Genomic DNA, 16,091 nt, shown 5'->3' on the forward strand with positions numbered 1-16,091 from the left:
ATGTCTTTATTGTCACTTGAATGCATCCTTGCTGAATAAAATTATTAATTTCTATTGTTTTAAAAGATCTTACTTACCCCAAACTTTTAGTGTATCATGGTTTCCACCAAAATATGAAGCAGCAAAATGGTTTTTAACACTAATAATCATAAATGTTTCTTGAGCGGCAAATCATCATATTAGAATGATTGAAAATTCAGCTTTGAACACAGAAATAATAGGTATGTTGTATGCAACTGTTTTGACAGAGGGAAACAAGATACATTTCTAGTTTCAACATTATTTATTCTTCAGATATTCCCCTTCAAATGCAATAAGTATCAGCTGTGTGCAAAGTGAACCACATTTGGTTTTTGACCATTGAAAATGGGTAATATTCAACAAATTGAACATGGAGCCGCATTGGGATCACCAAGTCTAAGGGATTGAACCATATAGGGGGTTGAAAATGAAGATTACAAAAGAAAAGTGTATTAAGAATTAGAATCTAGAAGGATATTAATATATCTTTAATACGTTTTGAGTGACAGGCGCACAAACTTTGGAAAAACAATAATTATGGAACAAGACAAGTGTATTCAATTGTGTTGATAGTTGAAAAAACGCGATACATTTCTAGTTTCAACATTATTTGTTGTTCAGATATTCAGCTATAAAAAAAAGCAGCATCAGCTGTGTGCGAAGAGATTCACATTTGGTTTTTGACCACTGAAAATGTGTGTACAATTGACCAATTTGTTCATTAAGATCTCCATATCTCTGGGATTGAACCATATATGGCCTTTAAAATGGAGATACCAAAAGAAATTTAAGTGTTAAAAACCAAACTCTAAAATTATATTAAGATATCTTTAATACTTCTTGAGTTACAGGCATGCAAAAGTAAACAGATTTAACTAATAGACCTACTAATCTCTGTGTAAAAATAAAATAATGATGCTATCATCTTTCTAAAGTCATTTTTACCCCTCTGTAACCTGACTCCAAAAAAGTAATTTTGACCCTCCTCTACAAAATTGTGGATTACTCAGTAAATATACATCCGTTACATTTAACATTGTGGCTTTCATCAGTATTTAGGTTTGTCGTTCTTCAGAAAAAATACTAACAAAATAAAAAATTTGAGTCATGGAGGTTTCCGAAATTTGTTTGACTTGACATAGAATGATCCTACTGTATTTTTGATCAAATAAAAACGCAATAACATAATAATACAGATAATACTGTCTACACCAGGTCTGCATTTTTAATAGTCAAAAAAATGGAAATAACAAGGAACTTCAGGCCTGGAGAAATCAGAGTAAAATCTTCTAAAGTCATGGAAATTTCTATAATGAAAATTGTTCTATTTTTGTTCTGCTCTTAATATTTCATTTTCGAGAAATTGCATGAGTTAGTGCTTGTGTTGAGTAAAATATGAATTAGTCTGTCTGTTGGTCTAATTGGATACATTTGTTAACTAAAAACAATATTACATTTTCCAAAGCCTATCATCTGACATACGGGAATCCAACCCAGCACTCAGTGTGAAATGGTGTGAATGATTTCTGAATGGAACATGAGGTCTAGTGTGACCGCACCTCCAGTCCAGTCATGGCTGGGCGGAGTGGGTGTGTGTGTGTGTGTGTGGGGGGGGTGTCACTGAAACACACTGCGGTGTGAAAGTGTTCTCCGGGACACACAGTCCTGCGATACATCAATGCACATCCCACAGCGAACGGGAAACGAGTGCGCATTGAATGGATGAGGATAACACAGTGCCAGATTTTCCAGCTCTTCAATCTCTCCTGTCCTCATATGCACAATCCTTCATTCTCTTCATTCGCCCACAGGCGTTATGTACAGTCCTGCTCAAACATCTACAAGCCCTTTTTTTAAAGCTACACTGTGTAACTTTTTTAGTTTATTCTTAGCTAAAAACACTTAGTTCTATCAAAAATATATGTGCTCATTAATGTATATTTACTTCTTTCAAGTAATAAAGTATTCTTGTAAGTTTATAATATGCCATTGAAGATACATACGGGTGAGGGGTTCGAATGCGGGTCGCCATGTTGCCCCTCCATCTTGAAAGTACATTAGCCAAAGAGGGACATACCCGTAAATTCAAGCTTCGCCTTTCGTGTTTTAACACTCGATGGCACCGTGTCGAATGTGGACGAGGTCGAACTGGAAGCCATCTTAATCTTGGACTAAATCGGCCACCGTAGGAGTTAAAACGAAATCAGAATTGAGAGGAACAGAAACTAATATTCACTGGATGGTCATATACCTTTTCACCGCTAGATGGGGGAAAATATCACACAGTGTAGCTTTAAATAAGGGGGATCGCAAAAATACATGTGCATGTAAACGTTTTAGCATTATTCTATGTCTTTGTTTGCAGCTTAAATTTTGCACTTACATATAATCATCAACAGATCACTATTGGGATAGCAATAATCTAAAAAAAGACATTTTACACTAAATTTGATTAAAAATGCTAAATATTTACAATACGATAACTGTACGTGACGAGGTCATGGGACGACAATGTAACATACAACTTTCTAAAACACTTGAATAATGGAATAATGCGTACTGTTTTGCTTAATATTTCTAAAAACCAGATGGCAATAGGCGATGAAGAGGTAGTCCCGCCCCCAAACTGGCGTCATCTGTCAACATGTTGGGCCGCTCATACAAACACAGCAATGTTTTGTTAGCGCCTCACTGTTTGCGCCTCGCTCTCAACCACTGAATGACTTGCTTAAAAGTCTCTACATATCAAACTAGGAAAGGAGAAAGTATTTTAACATCCAAAAACCTTTAGGTTGCATGCGCTCTTGCTGCATACGTGTGTGCGTGAGAGCGAGAGAAGCGGGGCAGGAGTCAGCCAGTGTGTTTTATTCGGTGTGTAAAACGGAGAACAAAGTCAAGTCAGTTTTAATGGTCAAACATTAAAATGCCTTCCCTCAAGCAGCCCCCAAGATCACACGCATTCATACACTGATACACACACAGCTGCTATTCAAATGGAAACGTTCAGCGCCGTGGGTCAAGGCTGGATTGAAACTGTTAACAGATCCTGGTCTGGCTGCGCTCCTACACTTCCTCCGTGTAAACAGCGCGAGGATCACTGGAGGCAAAGACGCACACACATACAGCAGTGCTAGGTTACCTTTGCTGCTTTGCTGTTTTTTGGCGGCGGCGGCGGCGGAGTCCTCGGACTGAGCCAGACGTCGGAGCACGTCTGCCAGCGCGGCCTTCATCACCGTCAGCTCATCCTCCTGCTGTTGCACCCGCAGCTCAAGAGACGACAGGCGGTCCTGCACGTCTGATGTGCTCGCTGCAGAAATACTGTCATCTGTCAGAGAAAGAGACCGACGTGAATTTCTCATCATATAGTACAGATGCACAATATAGAAGTACGAGATCTTGACCAAAAATGGATGGAAATAACATCACAACATTTATTTTCATCAAGAGGTGCATCATTTCTTGTATTGCAAATGCAAGAGTCAAGCACTCTGTAAAGTCTCCTCCAGCACATCCCAAAGACTTTCAATGACATTAAAGGAACACACCGACTTTTTGGGACTTTAGCTTATTCACCGTATCCCTCAGAGTTAGAGAAGTCCATAACTCTGTCTGACACTCCCACCGCTAGCCTAGCTTAGCACAAAGACTGGAGGTAAATGGCTCCAGCTAGCCTACTGCTCAATAAGTGACTTATCTAACTCTGGGGGATACGGTGAATAAGCTAAAGTCCCAAAAAGTCGGCGTGTTCCTTTAAGGTCTGGACTCAGAGGTGAAAATGACTAACCATTCAGAGCTGGAAGAGGCAAAGGATAATTTAATTTGGTACTCACACGCTTTTACCTGTGCGCACAGCCATTCACACCTGAGGCGCACACACACAGACAGAGGCGAGTTTCAGAAATTCCTCTTTCGCATCCTCATGCACTTGGATGAACATACACACAACTTATGTCAAAATACCAGTCTCGGCAAGTATTTTCATAAACGCAGTAAGTTATGTTTTATGCAACAAGTTGCGAAAGAAATTGGATGGGAGTGTTATTTTTCATATAATTATTACATTTCTGTACCTGAAGTGAATACTACAGTTAGACCTTGTATTTATCGATGCTTGTAATTGGTAAGTTTGTTAGTTAGGCTAGTAGTTTTGCTGTGGTATTGGAGTACTAAAAGTGAGCTTTAGATAATAATTGGAAAGCAAAGTTAACCCGCCCTCCCAATTTAGTATCTTGCTGATCCGAAAAATTATCCGATCCGTAACCGTGACTCAAAAACGTAATATGATCCAAACCATGAGTTGTGATCCGTTGAACCACTACTAGAAACATAATAATCACTGCATATATATCCTGTGTAGTCTAGATGGATATATCCAGAAGTCAGTGGACACACGGCCCATATAGAGCCCCATTGTAGCACATTTGCCATCGATACGTGACATCTGAGCTTTCCCAATCCTGAAGAGCACCAGACACCACTAATGACAACAAACAACATGGAGAAAGAGCTTGCGGCTGTTTACACACAGAGCGGAGAGAGAAAAAAAAGAGGAAAAACTATGAATGGGAGAAGTGGGCAGCACAGCTTATCAGTTACAGATGAGATCAGCGTTAAGCCAATGCCATTTTTATGTATTCAGCCGTGGCTGTTTCCTCTTGCGATTTCATTGGCTGCAGCTATTGCTGCTCTCTTGCTTGTCATAGACTATGAAAATCTAAAGAAATTTCAAGGTTTACAATTAATTCAGTGAGATTTTTTCTTCTAGACCTATTAAACTGTCAACCTCAGTCACAAAACAGTGGCCTACAATCAAATCTATGCATATATCGAATCAAAATCAAGAATCGATTGACCTCAAGAATCGTTTTGAATCGAATCTTGAGGTACCAAAAGATTCCCACCCCATTTGACATCCTCTGACTGGAATCACACGATTTTCTGTGAAATCTGTCGACAACGACTGCCCAGAATCTGCAGACTGGTTAGCATTGACTCGTCCAGACTGTGCAAAAGTTGTGGAGTGTATTCCAGCCTTTAATGGGATAGTTCACTCTAAAATGAAACATTTTCATTTTGGGGTGAACTACCCCTTTAAGAGTGTCTTTGCTGCAGAAGGTTAGCAGTATTACTGGTGCATTAGAGCGCATTAGCGTTGGGTTCTGGATGGGGGGCATCGGCTGCCAGGCGTTACTGTGGTTGGGACTTTGATTGCTGGACTGGTTCCCTGATCGAGGAGGTCCAGCCTTCTGAGCTGTGGTTAGCTCGTTTAAGGGGCATAAAATACCATATAACAACTCAAACTCTCACACACCAACACATCTCTGATCCAAGGCTGAAACCAGACCATAGGACATTTTTACACCACTTATAAATCACTGGAAGTACTCACATTCTCACCCACACACAATTCCAACAAACAAAACGCTTGGGCGCAGAAGCCTATTACCACACCGCACATCCAGCTCTTGAAAAATCGTCAAATTCCCCACATAGCCTTAATGATAACATAGCCTCCAGTCTTAAGGTTGGTGAGGGGGAGGAGGTTCAGGAATGACCCCCCCCCCCCTATACACACACACACACAACCTCCTAACAGGAAGTCAGTGTGTAAATAGAACACAAACAAAACACATCAAACAAGCCAACAAAACCATCGGGCCAGACTGCTCATTGCTTAACCGTTCCATTCCGTGCCGATTCCGGCCCAGCCGGTACGGATATGGTTTAATTTTTCACCGTGGGGCTGATAACGGACCTTTTTAGAATGTAAAACAAGTGCATCAGTCGTTATCTTGGTATGAGTTGGACGTATGATGGAGCATTTCTGTTCCAAATACAAATCCTTCGAATTTGAATACGTTTCGGAAAGTTTTTTTTCAGAGTATGGTCAAGTATTACATCATAAAGGGCACAATTCCTTGTATGGGCACTTCGCCCGGATGAGCGTGCGCACATCAACCAGAGCGAGAGCAAGAGCCGCCCATCATCGAGCTTTGTTCAGGTTTACGGGAGCTGTTGGCAGCGGTGTCATTTAGTTTTTAGACCACCAAATCAACAATGTCATTAAAGAAGTGTTTCTGGTTGAGAGGGAAAGATAACCTTGTTCAGCTTCCCAAAGCATTATCCAGCATTAAGGAAACAGTGGATGCAGTTTTTTTTTCCGGAGTTCTGCAAGTGTGTGTGTTTGTTCCCGGTCATGAGTGGAAACCACAGGTGGTGAGTGAAACTGCATCAAATGTGTGTGTTTTGTTGCAATCGGTGTGCAAATGCTTATAATGTGAACAACACGAACATATAGTGAATCAAAAGTTATCCAGGGAGAATGCCATGACGCATTTCGTGTGTTTGTGTGTGTGCTCGTGACTCTTTAGCTCCGCCCACTACACGCCTCCACAAGCTCGGCTGTTTTCGGAAAGAATCGGTACAGCGTATCAGTCGTTTATAAATCTGATAAAACTAAAGACTCTTCGGAGATATGAAGGGTGCAATACAACTCTAGGTACTATAGGTATTATAAGATTAACATGAGATTGGCAGAAAGTGTGCGTGTGTGTTATGTCCCATTTAAGTTGCTCAAATAGCAGGCTTAGCCAGCCACAGTGAAATTGGCAGGCAGGCAGGCAAGTGTCCGATCCTGAGTGGCGCCGTCAAAACACGCATTATACCTGGAGAATTCCGGGTCGAGAACAGTTTGTATTCGTGCTGTGCCAAACCAGGATTAAGAGGAAATACAACTGGAGCTGTTCCTTACCATTCTTACCGTTCCTCACCAAAAGCGGCTATTGTAGAGCTGAAACGGTCTGAAAATGTTGAGTTTTTCAAGCTGCGGTAATCACATATGGTTTTAAATGATATTTAAAATAAGACTGTCTGGAATTTTATTGCTGTTTATCGTCAAACCGGTAACCATTTCATCCCTACAACAAACGGACTCTCTGTGCACTCTAACCAGAGTCCATTAATAGACAAAAAGCCAAAGTGCATTAGCTAGATACTCCGCCAATGGTTGAGCTAACCCACTTTACAGTTAGCTGTTAGCACAAAGATCAATCGGTCCAATCTGGCAACTGCAACCATGGAGAGAAAAACGATTCAACCTCCACCGCAATCAACCTCCTGGAGCCGTCCAAGCCATTGTGAGTCAGAGACGCCAAGCCAGCGCAGAACTACTGATCGATACTTAGTCTGTCAGAGCTGCACATCAATCCTCTCATTCCTGCCTCTGTGGATCACCAACACTATCATTAATTACCTTTGTGCTGTTTGCTTGCTTTATTTCCTATTTAAAGTCGACATCTGAAGGCCAGGTTATGGCAACATTTCAAAGAATAATCAGGGGTGAATATCTGCTGCTATATCGCCCATGAAAAGCTGAATTTGATGTAAAAATGTGTTTATATTTGCGATTGATCGTGGCAGCAGTAATGCATCAAATAAAGGATTCAAATAGGGATCAGAATTCCTCTCTCAGGATCCACATCAGGTTGATAAGGCAATGTCAGAGTGAACATGAAGACTATTTCTGAGGCAGCATACAGCTTCTAGTTAGTAGAAATGCTCTTTGGAAGATCATACGGCTTAATATGTGGTTGCGCTTTTACAAGATTGGCAATGCTTATCTCCTGCTACAATTAAGGATAAACCAACTTAAGCCAGATTATTGTCCTGAGAGTGACCTTTAGTTAAACATGTCTATACTATGTGGCATGCAACATAAATAGACTGCTTGGCATGTTTTAAAACGCTTAAACTACGGAGCACCTAAGGCAGGGGTGTCCAAACTCGGTCCTGGAGGGTCACTGTCCTGCTGAGGTTATCTCCAACTTGCCTCAACACACCTGCCTGGAAGTTTCTAGCATGCCTGGTAAGAGCTTGATTAGCTGGTTCAGGTGTGTTTTATTGGGGTTGAAGTTAAACTCTGCAGGACTGTGACCCTCCAGGAGCAGGAATGGACACCCCTGGCCTAAGGGGACACAGTGAAAGTTATATTGGAATGCTTTTGTGAGCAAACACAATACTTCTTGGGGAGGAAAGTGATACTTTCGTGAGACGAACACAGTTTGTCAGCAAATGCTAAATATATTGACAAACAATTTTCCTCCCATCTCAATTATTTCCATCGCAATGTATTCATTTGTGCATATACTGTAAAAAATATATATTTCAAAGTGATAAATAAAGATAACTGGAGTACATTTTACAAGAAAATTCTGGGCCCAATAACCACACACCCAGCGTCACAATGTGGTGCCAGAAGTGTTTTTTTGCTAGTTTCAGCCTGTTATCATTTTCACGTCCAAATATCAAATGCACTCGCGTCCATCTGTTCACCTATGGGCATCTGGTCTGAAAACCAGGTGTGTTCAGACGCATTGTAGACGCATTGCTATTTTGAGGAACTGAAAACGACTGCGTCATTGACCAACAAACCTGCTCTAAAGGCAATAGCGCAGTATTTTTTTATTATATTATTTTAATGTTAGTAAAATGTGCCTATAGGCAGGTGCACACACACATTTTTAAATATTAAAAATAAAAGGATTCCTCTCTGGAGAAGCGTTCAGTCTTTCCGCTGACATGGTGCGAGCGCAACTAGCTTTTAAAGGGAATGGGAGATGAGCCCAAAACACACCCATGACTCATTAAAGGCCCCCTGAAATCAAGTGAAGTTTTTTAGCTTTTAGTATGATGATGTTAGCCTTAAGGTTAGGAATTAGAAAAAAATGACAAAATTTGCATTTAGGAGATATAAGCATTCAAAACGTACAGTCTCTCACTTCCGTTAAAATGAATCACAGATTTTGATGACATCATCGCAGACTTAATCTTCTCATCACATCTTCTGTCCAATCAAATGCTCTCTAGAATCTGAAGCCCCCTACACTATAAACAGACGCTGAAGCTGCGGCTGAAATCGGTCAGCTGTTCACACATTTACTATTTTCTACATGGTGAATGGCACATAGCTCACTATACATGCGATAGGAAACGATTCAGACAGTGTAAACATGCTTTCAGTTGAGGCAAGTTAAGTCTGGTTTCACGCTAGTTTCACTCGCACCGCTGCAGCGCACACACATAGTCTAGACCAGAGCCATTGACTAGAGACATGAGAGCGCAGATGCGGATCATGTGCGAGTCGACGCATACAACAAAACATATCGAACCCATTTAAATTCTGCACAGAAGGCTGTATTTCAAAGCGATATGGAGGAGATTATGAGGATAAACGGTTAGAGATTATGAGGAAACTGTGGCTTTACCAAACAGAAAGGCTCTAGTCAAACTGTGGTACTGACAAAACGCTATTGCTGTTTTCAAAAAAGGGGAGGAGCTGCTAACAGCTTGAGCCGTTTCAGGGGAAATTATGTCAACATAGTGAATAATGCTGCGCATTTCAAGTCACTTCAGTGGGCCTTTAAGAGACTAGGGACAACCCTTTTGGACCATGTGCCGGACGCACAGACGTTTTTTCCCGTCGTTAAACTAGCAAAAGTGGATTCGGACACGCCCTAAGTGCACCTGCGTCATGAGCTTCAGACCATGTGCTCAGATCGTTAAAATAGGGCCCACTATTTCACTATTTCATTATTTTACTTCCAAATTTCATGTTTAATTCAATGTGTTACTTGCCATTTCTTTATAATTTACTAGCAATTACTCCGAATGAAAATTGTTTCAAAGGAAAAACACTCCACTTTTTTCTGTGTAGTTAGAATAGCACAAATACATCGGCTTATCAAGCTTGAAAAGGAAGGAGAAAACGTTTCCTATGTTTTGTTGTCAATGCCAAACTCAAATGCAATATGTTGGCGTATATGTATCTGTACTAACAAGCTAAAACGAAAAAAGCAGATACCAAAGCAGACAAAAGTGTCAATCTTAATAAATGTCAATGTTTGACTGTAAAGGTGTAGCCACATTTATCACTGTTCAGTGAATTTTTGATTGCAAAATCCAGTCAATGCAATAGAAATCCACACGGTTGGGAATTTTTCACAGATTTCGCAACAAGTTCAAAGTTGGTCATGTGAATTCGACACGTTTATGAACAGAAAGCTGCTTGATTTAAAAATGACTTGTGTGTGAGCTTTTTGCCCGCACCTTGGGGACATTTGTATTTACTTTGATATGATTAGCAATTTTTATATTATCAAGTCATCACTTGATAGCACAACCTAACAGTCAGCACAATCTAATGTAGAATCTGTGTCCTGAAGCAAAAACCCCTGACCTAAGAACCACAACATAAGTCAATGTTCACAAGTTAACACAAGATGCACTACTGGGGTGAGTATACACACACACACACACAGTAAAAAAAATCAAACTTGCTATATGTAAAGTAGCTTGAACAAAGATTATTAAGTAGGATGAGTGAGTGTATTATATTGAACTAAACAAGAATACTCTTAACATGTTGCTAACAAAAGTTTTGTTGACCTTATTTAGATTCTCAAGTATTTGTCCAAAACTTGTTTCCCAACATGAACTGCAGCTTGAAAAAATTACGTGCACAGTAACTATTATGAAAAAAATCATTGCTTAGCATTTACTGGCTACATTTATGCAGCATCTGTTGTTCTCGCTGTTATTTAGCCGTCATATGGTACAGAGTTCATATTTTTACTGAATTAACATTTGATCATCACCATGTTTGAGGTTTGTGTTGAGGTATATGTGCATGATTTAAGAGGCTAATATCATGTGGTTAGCTTTGACAGAATAAATAAGAGGAAAGAGAAAAGCCTCCTGCATTGCTAAATGCTCAGCAATCTTTAGTTGCCTTGACAAGAACTTTTAAGCTCAAAAGACTACCTGTTACTCATTAGATGAATTAACTAAAGTATTTAAGTTGACTTTAATTGGAGTGAATTAGTTGAGTTAACTTAAAGGGGCACTTCACCGCTGGAAAGATGAATGTGTATCTAAACTGGGTCATTTATGTAGTAGAAATGTGAAATTATTTTAGAAGTTGGTGCCTTCTAGACTGAGAAAAGACAGAACATTTATTTTCGGCTCATATGGATGAAAGACAACATCTCCCAGAATGCACTTGCTTCACTGCCCTACAAGGCCACTCCCAAGCCATGCCTACGGTTACATCACTTGCCCACCGTCGTGTTAATTTTTATAGTAATACAATCCTTTAGTTCAGTTAGAGAACAGACACTACAGTTAAAAACTGAAAGCGTCTGCTCAATACAGCACGAGCTGAACGAGAGTCGCAGCACACACTCAGCAGGAGTCAGATCTCATTCATCAGAGAGAGAGGCGCTGACACACCAGATAATCGCGGAAGATTTGCTTTCAAAGCGAAATGCGTCTATTTAAGTGAGTTTGTCATTGTACCGTTTTATTGCTCTGTTTTTCTTTAAGAATAATAGGCTAATGAACCCACAATTCAAGCAACCCGTCCCCGAATTGGCGCTAATTCTAAACCGAAACTAAAAAGAGCACAGCCGCCCGTCATTCATTCAGGGCCGCCCGCATTGTCATTCATTCACGGTGTCTGCCGTGTTTTCAGTTCATGCCTATGGAAGCTTAACTTTCATAGGAATTCATTCAACACTCGCTTTGCTCCGCAGCGCTCCATTATGAATGTCCGTGTGGCCGTCTGTGTCTTACATTCTGTGAGTGAGATCCCACCCCTATGGGCAGGTTGAAAACATGCAGAACTAACTCCAACTACTGGCTGTAGTCTTTAGCCTCTGGCCAAAAAAGCCTCAGATGATGCAAAATGATGATATTTGCATCATAAGAGGCTTTTTTCCAGACATAAAATACATAATTCTCTCGTCTCAGGGGGTTATGAGGGGGGGAGCAAGATCATTAAAATATATTACCAGGTTTCTACTGATACAAAGCTTAATGCTAAATTGCTGAAGCAACCCTTTAAGTTGAATGTGATTTTTTTTTGAAAAAAAACTATGTGACTGGAACAACTGTTTTAGCTTGGTCCAAAATGTTCCAAGAAACTAAAAGCAAACATCTCAAGGTTGCAGGAAGTGGTTAATAAAATCCAAAGTCTGGAGGGCTGCGAAACGGCGCAATATTTCATTTGCTTTCCCTGCCCGCCGTTTCCTCCCTGTCTGCAGGTCCTTCCTCTCAAACCATCTTATCTCAGTGACCCATGGAAACACGGAGAGGGCAAACGTTTATAACACAATGCATTTCTTTGAGAGGAAATCGCTTTGGGAGGTTGTTTGATACTGGCAGTGCGTACGGAAAAAACGAGGGCATTGGGAGCATGCTAAAAAGAAAGGGAATGGGAGGGTTTGGGGGGGTGGCGGAGTATCCCCTGGTAACCTCCACCGAATATATCAGCGGGGTTCACCTAAACTGAGGATAAATGAACCCACCTCCACATTTCTACCCATGATTCCTTGCAGGCTACTAGAGGAAGGAAGGCCTGCGCACATGTCATATTTCACAATAGCTTGTCACATTCCTTAGTTTTCTTCCCCACCCTTTCAGCACGTACACACACCTCCAAACGAACACCTATAACCTCAGAACAAAACGCATTTATCTCGCATAAAACATGCGCAAACCTCCCATGCTCAAACCAGAGACCAACATATACTTATACACACACAACTCCAAGACTCGCTGCAGGACAATCCCGTGGCGCGCGGCCAGAGTGCATGCTCGTAAGACATGTTTTTGGCATGCTTCGTTTTGACTGGAGGCCTATGGAGGAAGTCCTCGGCAGATTTAGAGCTGAGATAAGACGCGGTGGCGCAATCAGCCACATTCAGGCTCAAGTCACACACAAACACAACGCTCGCCAGCATTGATTGATGCGTCTTGTTAATGTTCACCATTTGCAACACTTACTCATAACAGATAGTCCTGATAATCTGTCGTGGTGTTTAGCCGCGCACTTCCTGAGTACGAGATAAGGATTAGATGAAAGCGCAGACTGGTCGCACATTAAACTCGTTCGGACTTGACCCTCGTGAAGCAGCAGAGACGTCTCTTACCTGGCAAAGAAAATGATCAAGTCCCGCTGACGGGGTTAGAAGATCATTAAAACACTCGGCACACTTGTAAACTGGAGTAGAGCACAAGGCTGTGCATGTCTAAACTGGATAGGTGTATCTGTGAGTCTTATATGGTTTAGAAGACAACACTTTTAACTGACGTAGGGTTATTATACACTCACACACATGCCATAGCCAAGTTCAGTGAACACTTGTAAAAAGTGCTATATAATTATCATCGTTTTGTTTGGACCTGTGCCATGGAACTGTCGTGCTCTTTTTTTGGTAATGCCATTTTAATTTGGACATCATACATGTTTTTGGTTTACAGTGTAAACTTCAGAAAGTAATATTATATAGCTATATGAGTTAAGGTTAAAGGGATAGTTCACCAAAAAATGAAATTATTAAAAGCGAGGACATTTTTTAATATAACTCTGATTGTATTCGTCTGAAAGAAGAATGTCATATATATAGGGCTGTAACGATTTGACCAAAAATAAAAACCTTGATTAATTGAACATCTGACCTCGATTACGATTAATGAACGATTATTGTGCTTTTTTTTTTTTTTTTTGCCCTCATAAGGTTTTTGAGTAAGTTCCTGATAAGTTTTGTACTGTAAATATTTTCTACTATTAAAAGGTGGGATTTTTTTTTCCTAATGAAAAAGTGCATTTCTTTGTGATTTTAAAATACTTGAAGGAAACGGTTCACTTTCAGCAGTTATTGTCTATGGGGCAGATTTCTGCTTGTTGTACATCATATACAGATAAATTAACACTATAGGCCTACATTACATTCATCTGAATGCATCAATGAGAGAGTGATGGTGTGTGTGAATTACTCATACCGTCTCTATTCATTATGAAGCGCCGTCTGTGTCTGTGTGTGTGTGTGTGTGTGTGTGTGTGTGTGTGTGTAGGTGGCAGCGCGTATAGGCTATAAGAACAGCAATTAACTGACCTGTTGTATAAACTGTGTAAAACATGCAGTTACTATAGTGATTCTGGGCATCTATAAACACAGATAACCGCTCCTGCTTCTCTCTGTGTGCCTGCAAACTGCATTTGATGTGACTGACAGGGCGGAGTCACGTCACGTGAAAACCGAAATAACCGACATGGGAAAAAGAGGTTCTGAATGTCGGTTTCGGTTATTTTTCGATTAATCGTACAGCCCTACATATATACCTAGGATGACTTGAGGGTGAGTAAATCATGGGCTATTTTTCATTTTTGGGTGAACTATTGCTTTGAATTTAGGGATGAATTTAGGTTTAGTACCAAGTTTTACCCAGTTATTGTAACCACTTTAATAAGTACATATGTACATGCAGAGCAGGGCCCTCATTTATCAACAGTGCGTACGCACAAATCTGTGCGTAGTGAGTGCGTAAGAACAGTTTCACGCAAAGTGTGGGATCTACCAACTTGTACTTATACGTAGAAATGTGTGTAAATATAAGCACACCTCTGAGCGTGCTTACGCAGAGAATCTAGTGGTAGAACAGCGACACTACACATAAAAAGTAGGGGTGTAACGGTACACAAAACTGACGGTTCGGTACGTACCTCGGTTTTGAAGTCACGGTTCGGTACAGCAGTTTTACAAAATTGCTTTTTATTTATTTTTATTAAACAGTGGTTTACTGAAAAAGAAAAAAAAGTGTCTGTCCTTGAATTAATTAAATTATAACTAAAAGTTTATTGAAGATATTTCTGTAAACTATATAGGGAGCCCTTACTTGCACATTAATATTAAAGGTTAACAACAGAGCCCAAACTATTAGCCTAAATTCAGTAGCTATTTATTTTTAGGTATAATAATCAACACTTAAATAACATAGTATGCAAATATGTAAACTTCACATATGGCAGTTTTGCATTAACTTCTAAATCGAATTATACAATAGTTTTTCTCCAATTCGTTGTTGAAATATAATCATTTATACACAGTGTCTGTCATTTTCATGACAGGTTTATTTAAACATGCATGAAATAATCAAGACATCATTAACAGGTTAAGTAGAATATAATGAATATAACGGCTAATATAGCTCATATATTTAGTGAAAGAGTTGATTTCTCTAGTGAATAAAATTCTGTGGACACTGAATGACTGCCTGAGGTAACTTAAATGTGACGTTACATGACATTGTTTACAAGCAGTTATATAGAAGTCTTTCCGCCGTTGAAACACTGATTTAGTGATTACACCACATATGATACATGACAGTAAGTTGAAATGTATCCTCAGCATACAGTGTTTCCCACAGATTAGAAACCAATTTGTGGTTGCGGGGGCGGGGTTTGGGGGGGGGGGTCATTTGGGGGTTGGGGATTGGCACAAATATCGATTTCTTTCTTGATTCAGTATCAATTCATATAGCCTACTGTACATAAAGGGAAAAATAAGTTTGTCTTTTCAGCACTATTTTAAACTTTTCTTGAGTTAAATTATATTTGCTCGCATTCATTAATATTCACTTGTGTGTGCTTATATGAGTATCATTAAACAATAGTAGGATGTAAGTTATTAACGTTTTAAAATTTCACATTTAAAGAAATCTACTGTTTGATTATGACTAAATATGTATTCAAATGCAAAACCTAAAAATAAATAAGCAGTTATAATCTGCAATACTTTTTTGAGCGACTAGATACATCTATATTTAGCCATACAGGCACCTATAGTGGGTAAACCATGGCATTACAAATTAAATGTTTTATTTTTCCAGCAATTTTTCAAATCCATTTTTATTAAATAAATGTGCTTGTTTTTTTTTTTAAACATTATGGTAAAATGAGTAGATTATTTCTGACTAGTCTACAGTGGAGGCATTTATTTCATTTGAGTTTACTCAGGTATGCTAAGCCAATGTATAAAGTTAATAAAGATAAAGTTAATACATTATTGTTGTAGTTGTTGTTATTAAGTGAAAAGTGAATCTAGTGTTATTATTGCTGGTGCCCTGCCTCCACAGCAAACAGAACTGAACCGTGGCATTGGTGTATCGTTACACCCCTAGTGATCCTTGATACATGAAATATGGTAGTAAAGACTAATATTGTTAGAAAATAT

At 39.6% G+C, this 16,091-nt stretch overlaps 1 protein-coding gene across 2 annotated transcripts in view; it reads right to left on the bottom strand.

Annotated features, from left to right (window-relative positions):
- The window catches only part of eml4 (EMAP like 4), a 174,358-nt gene that overhangs the window by 74,509 nt on the left and 83,758 nt on the right, over positions 1-16,091 (bottom strand). For both annotated transcript variants that reach the window (XM_079842890.1, XM_079842889.1), the window contains exon 2: positions 3,161-3,346. In XM_079842890.1, coding sequence (XP_079699016.1) covers positions 3,161-3,346 — 186 coding nt within the window. The remainder of the gene's footprint in view (positions 1-3,160; positions 3,347-16,091) is intronic.

The sequence above is a fragment of the Gobio gobio genome, assembly GCF_949357685.1.
Source record: "Gobio gobio genome assembly, chromosome: 18".
NCBI classification, from domain to species: Eukaryota; Metazoa; Chordata; class Actinopteri; order Cypriniformes; family Gobionidae; genus Gobio; species Gobio gobio.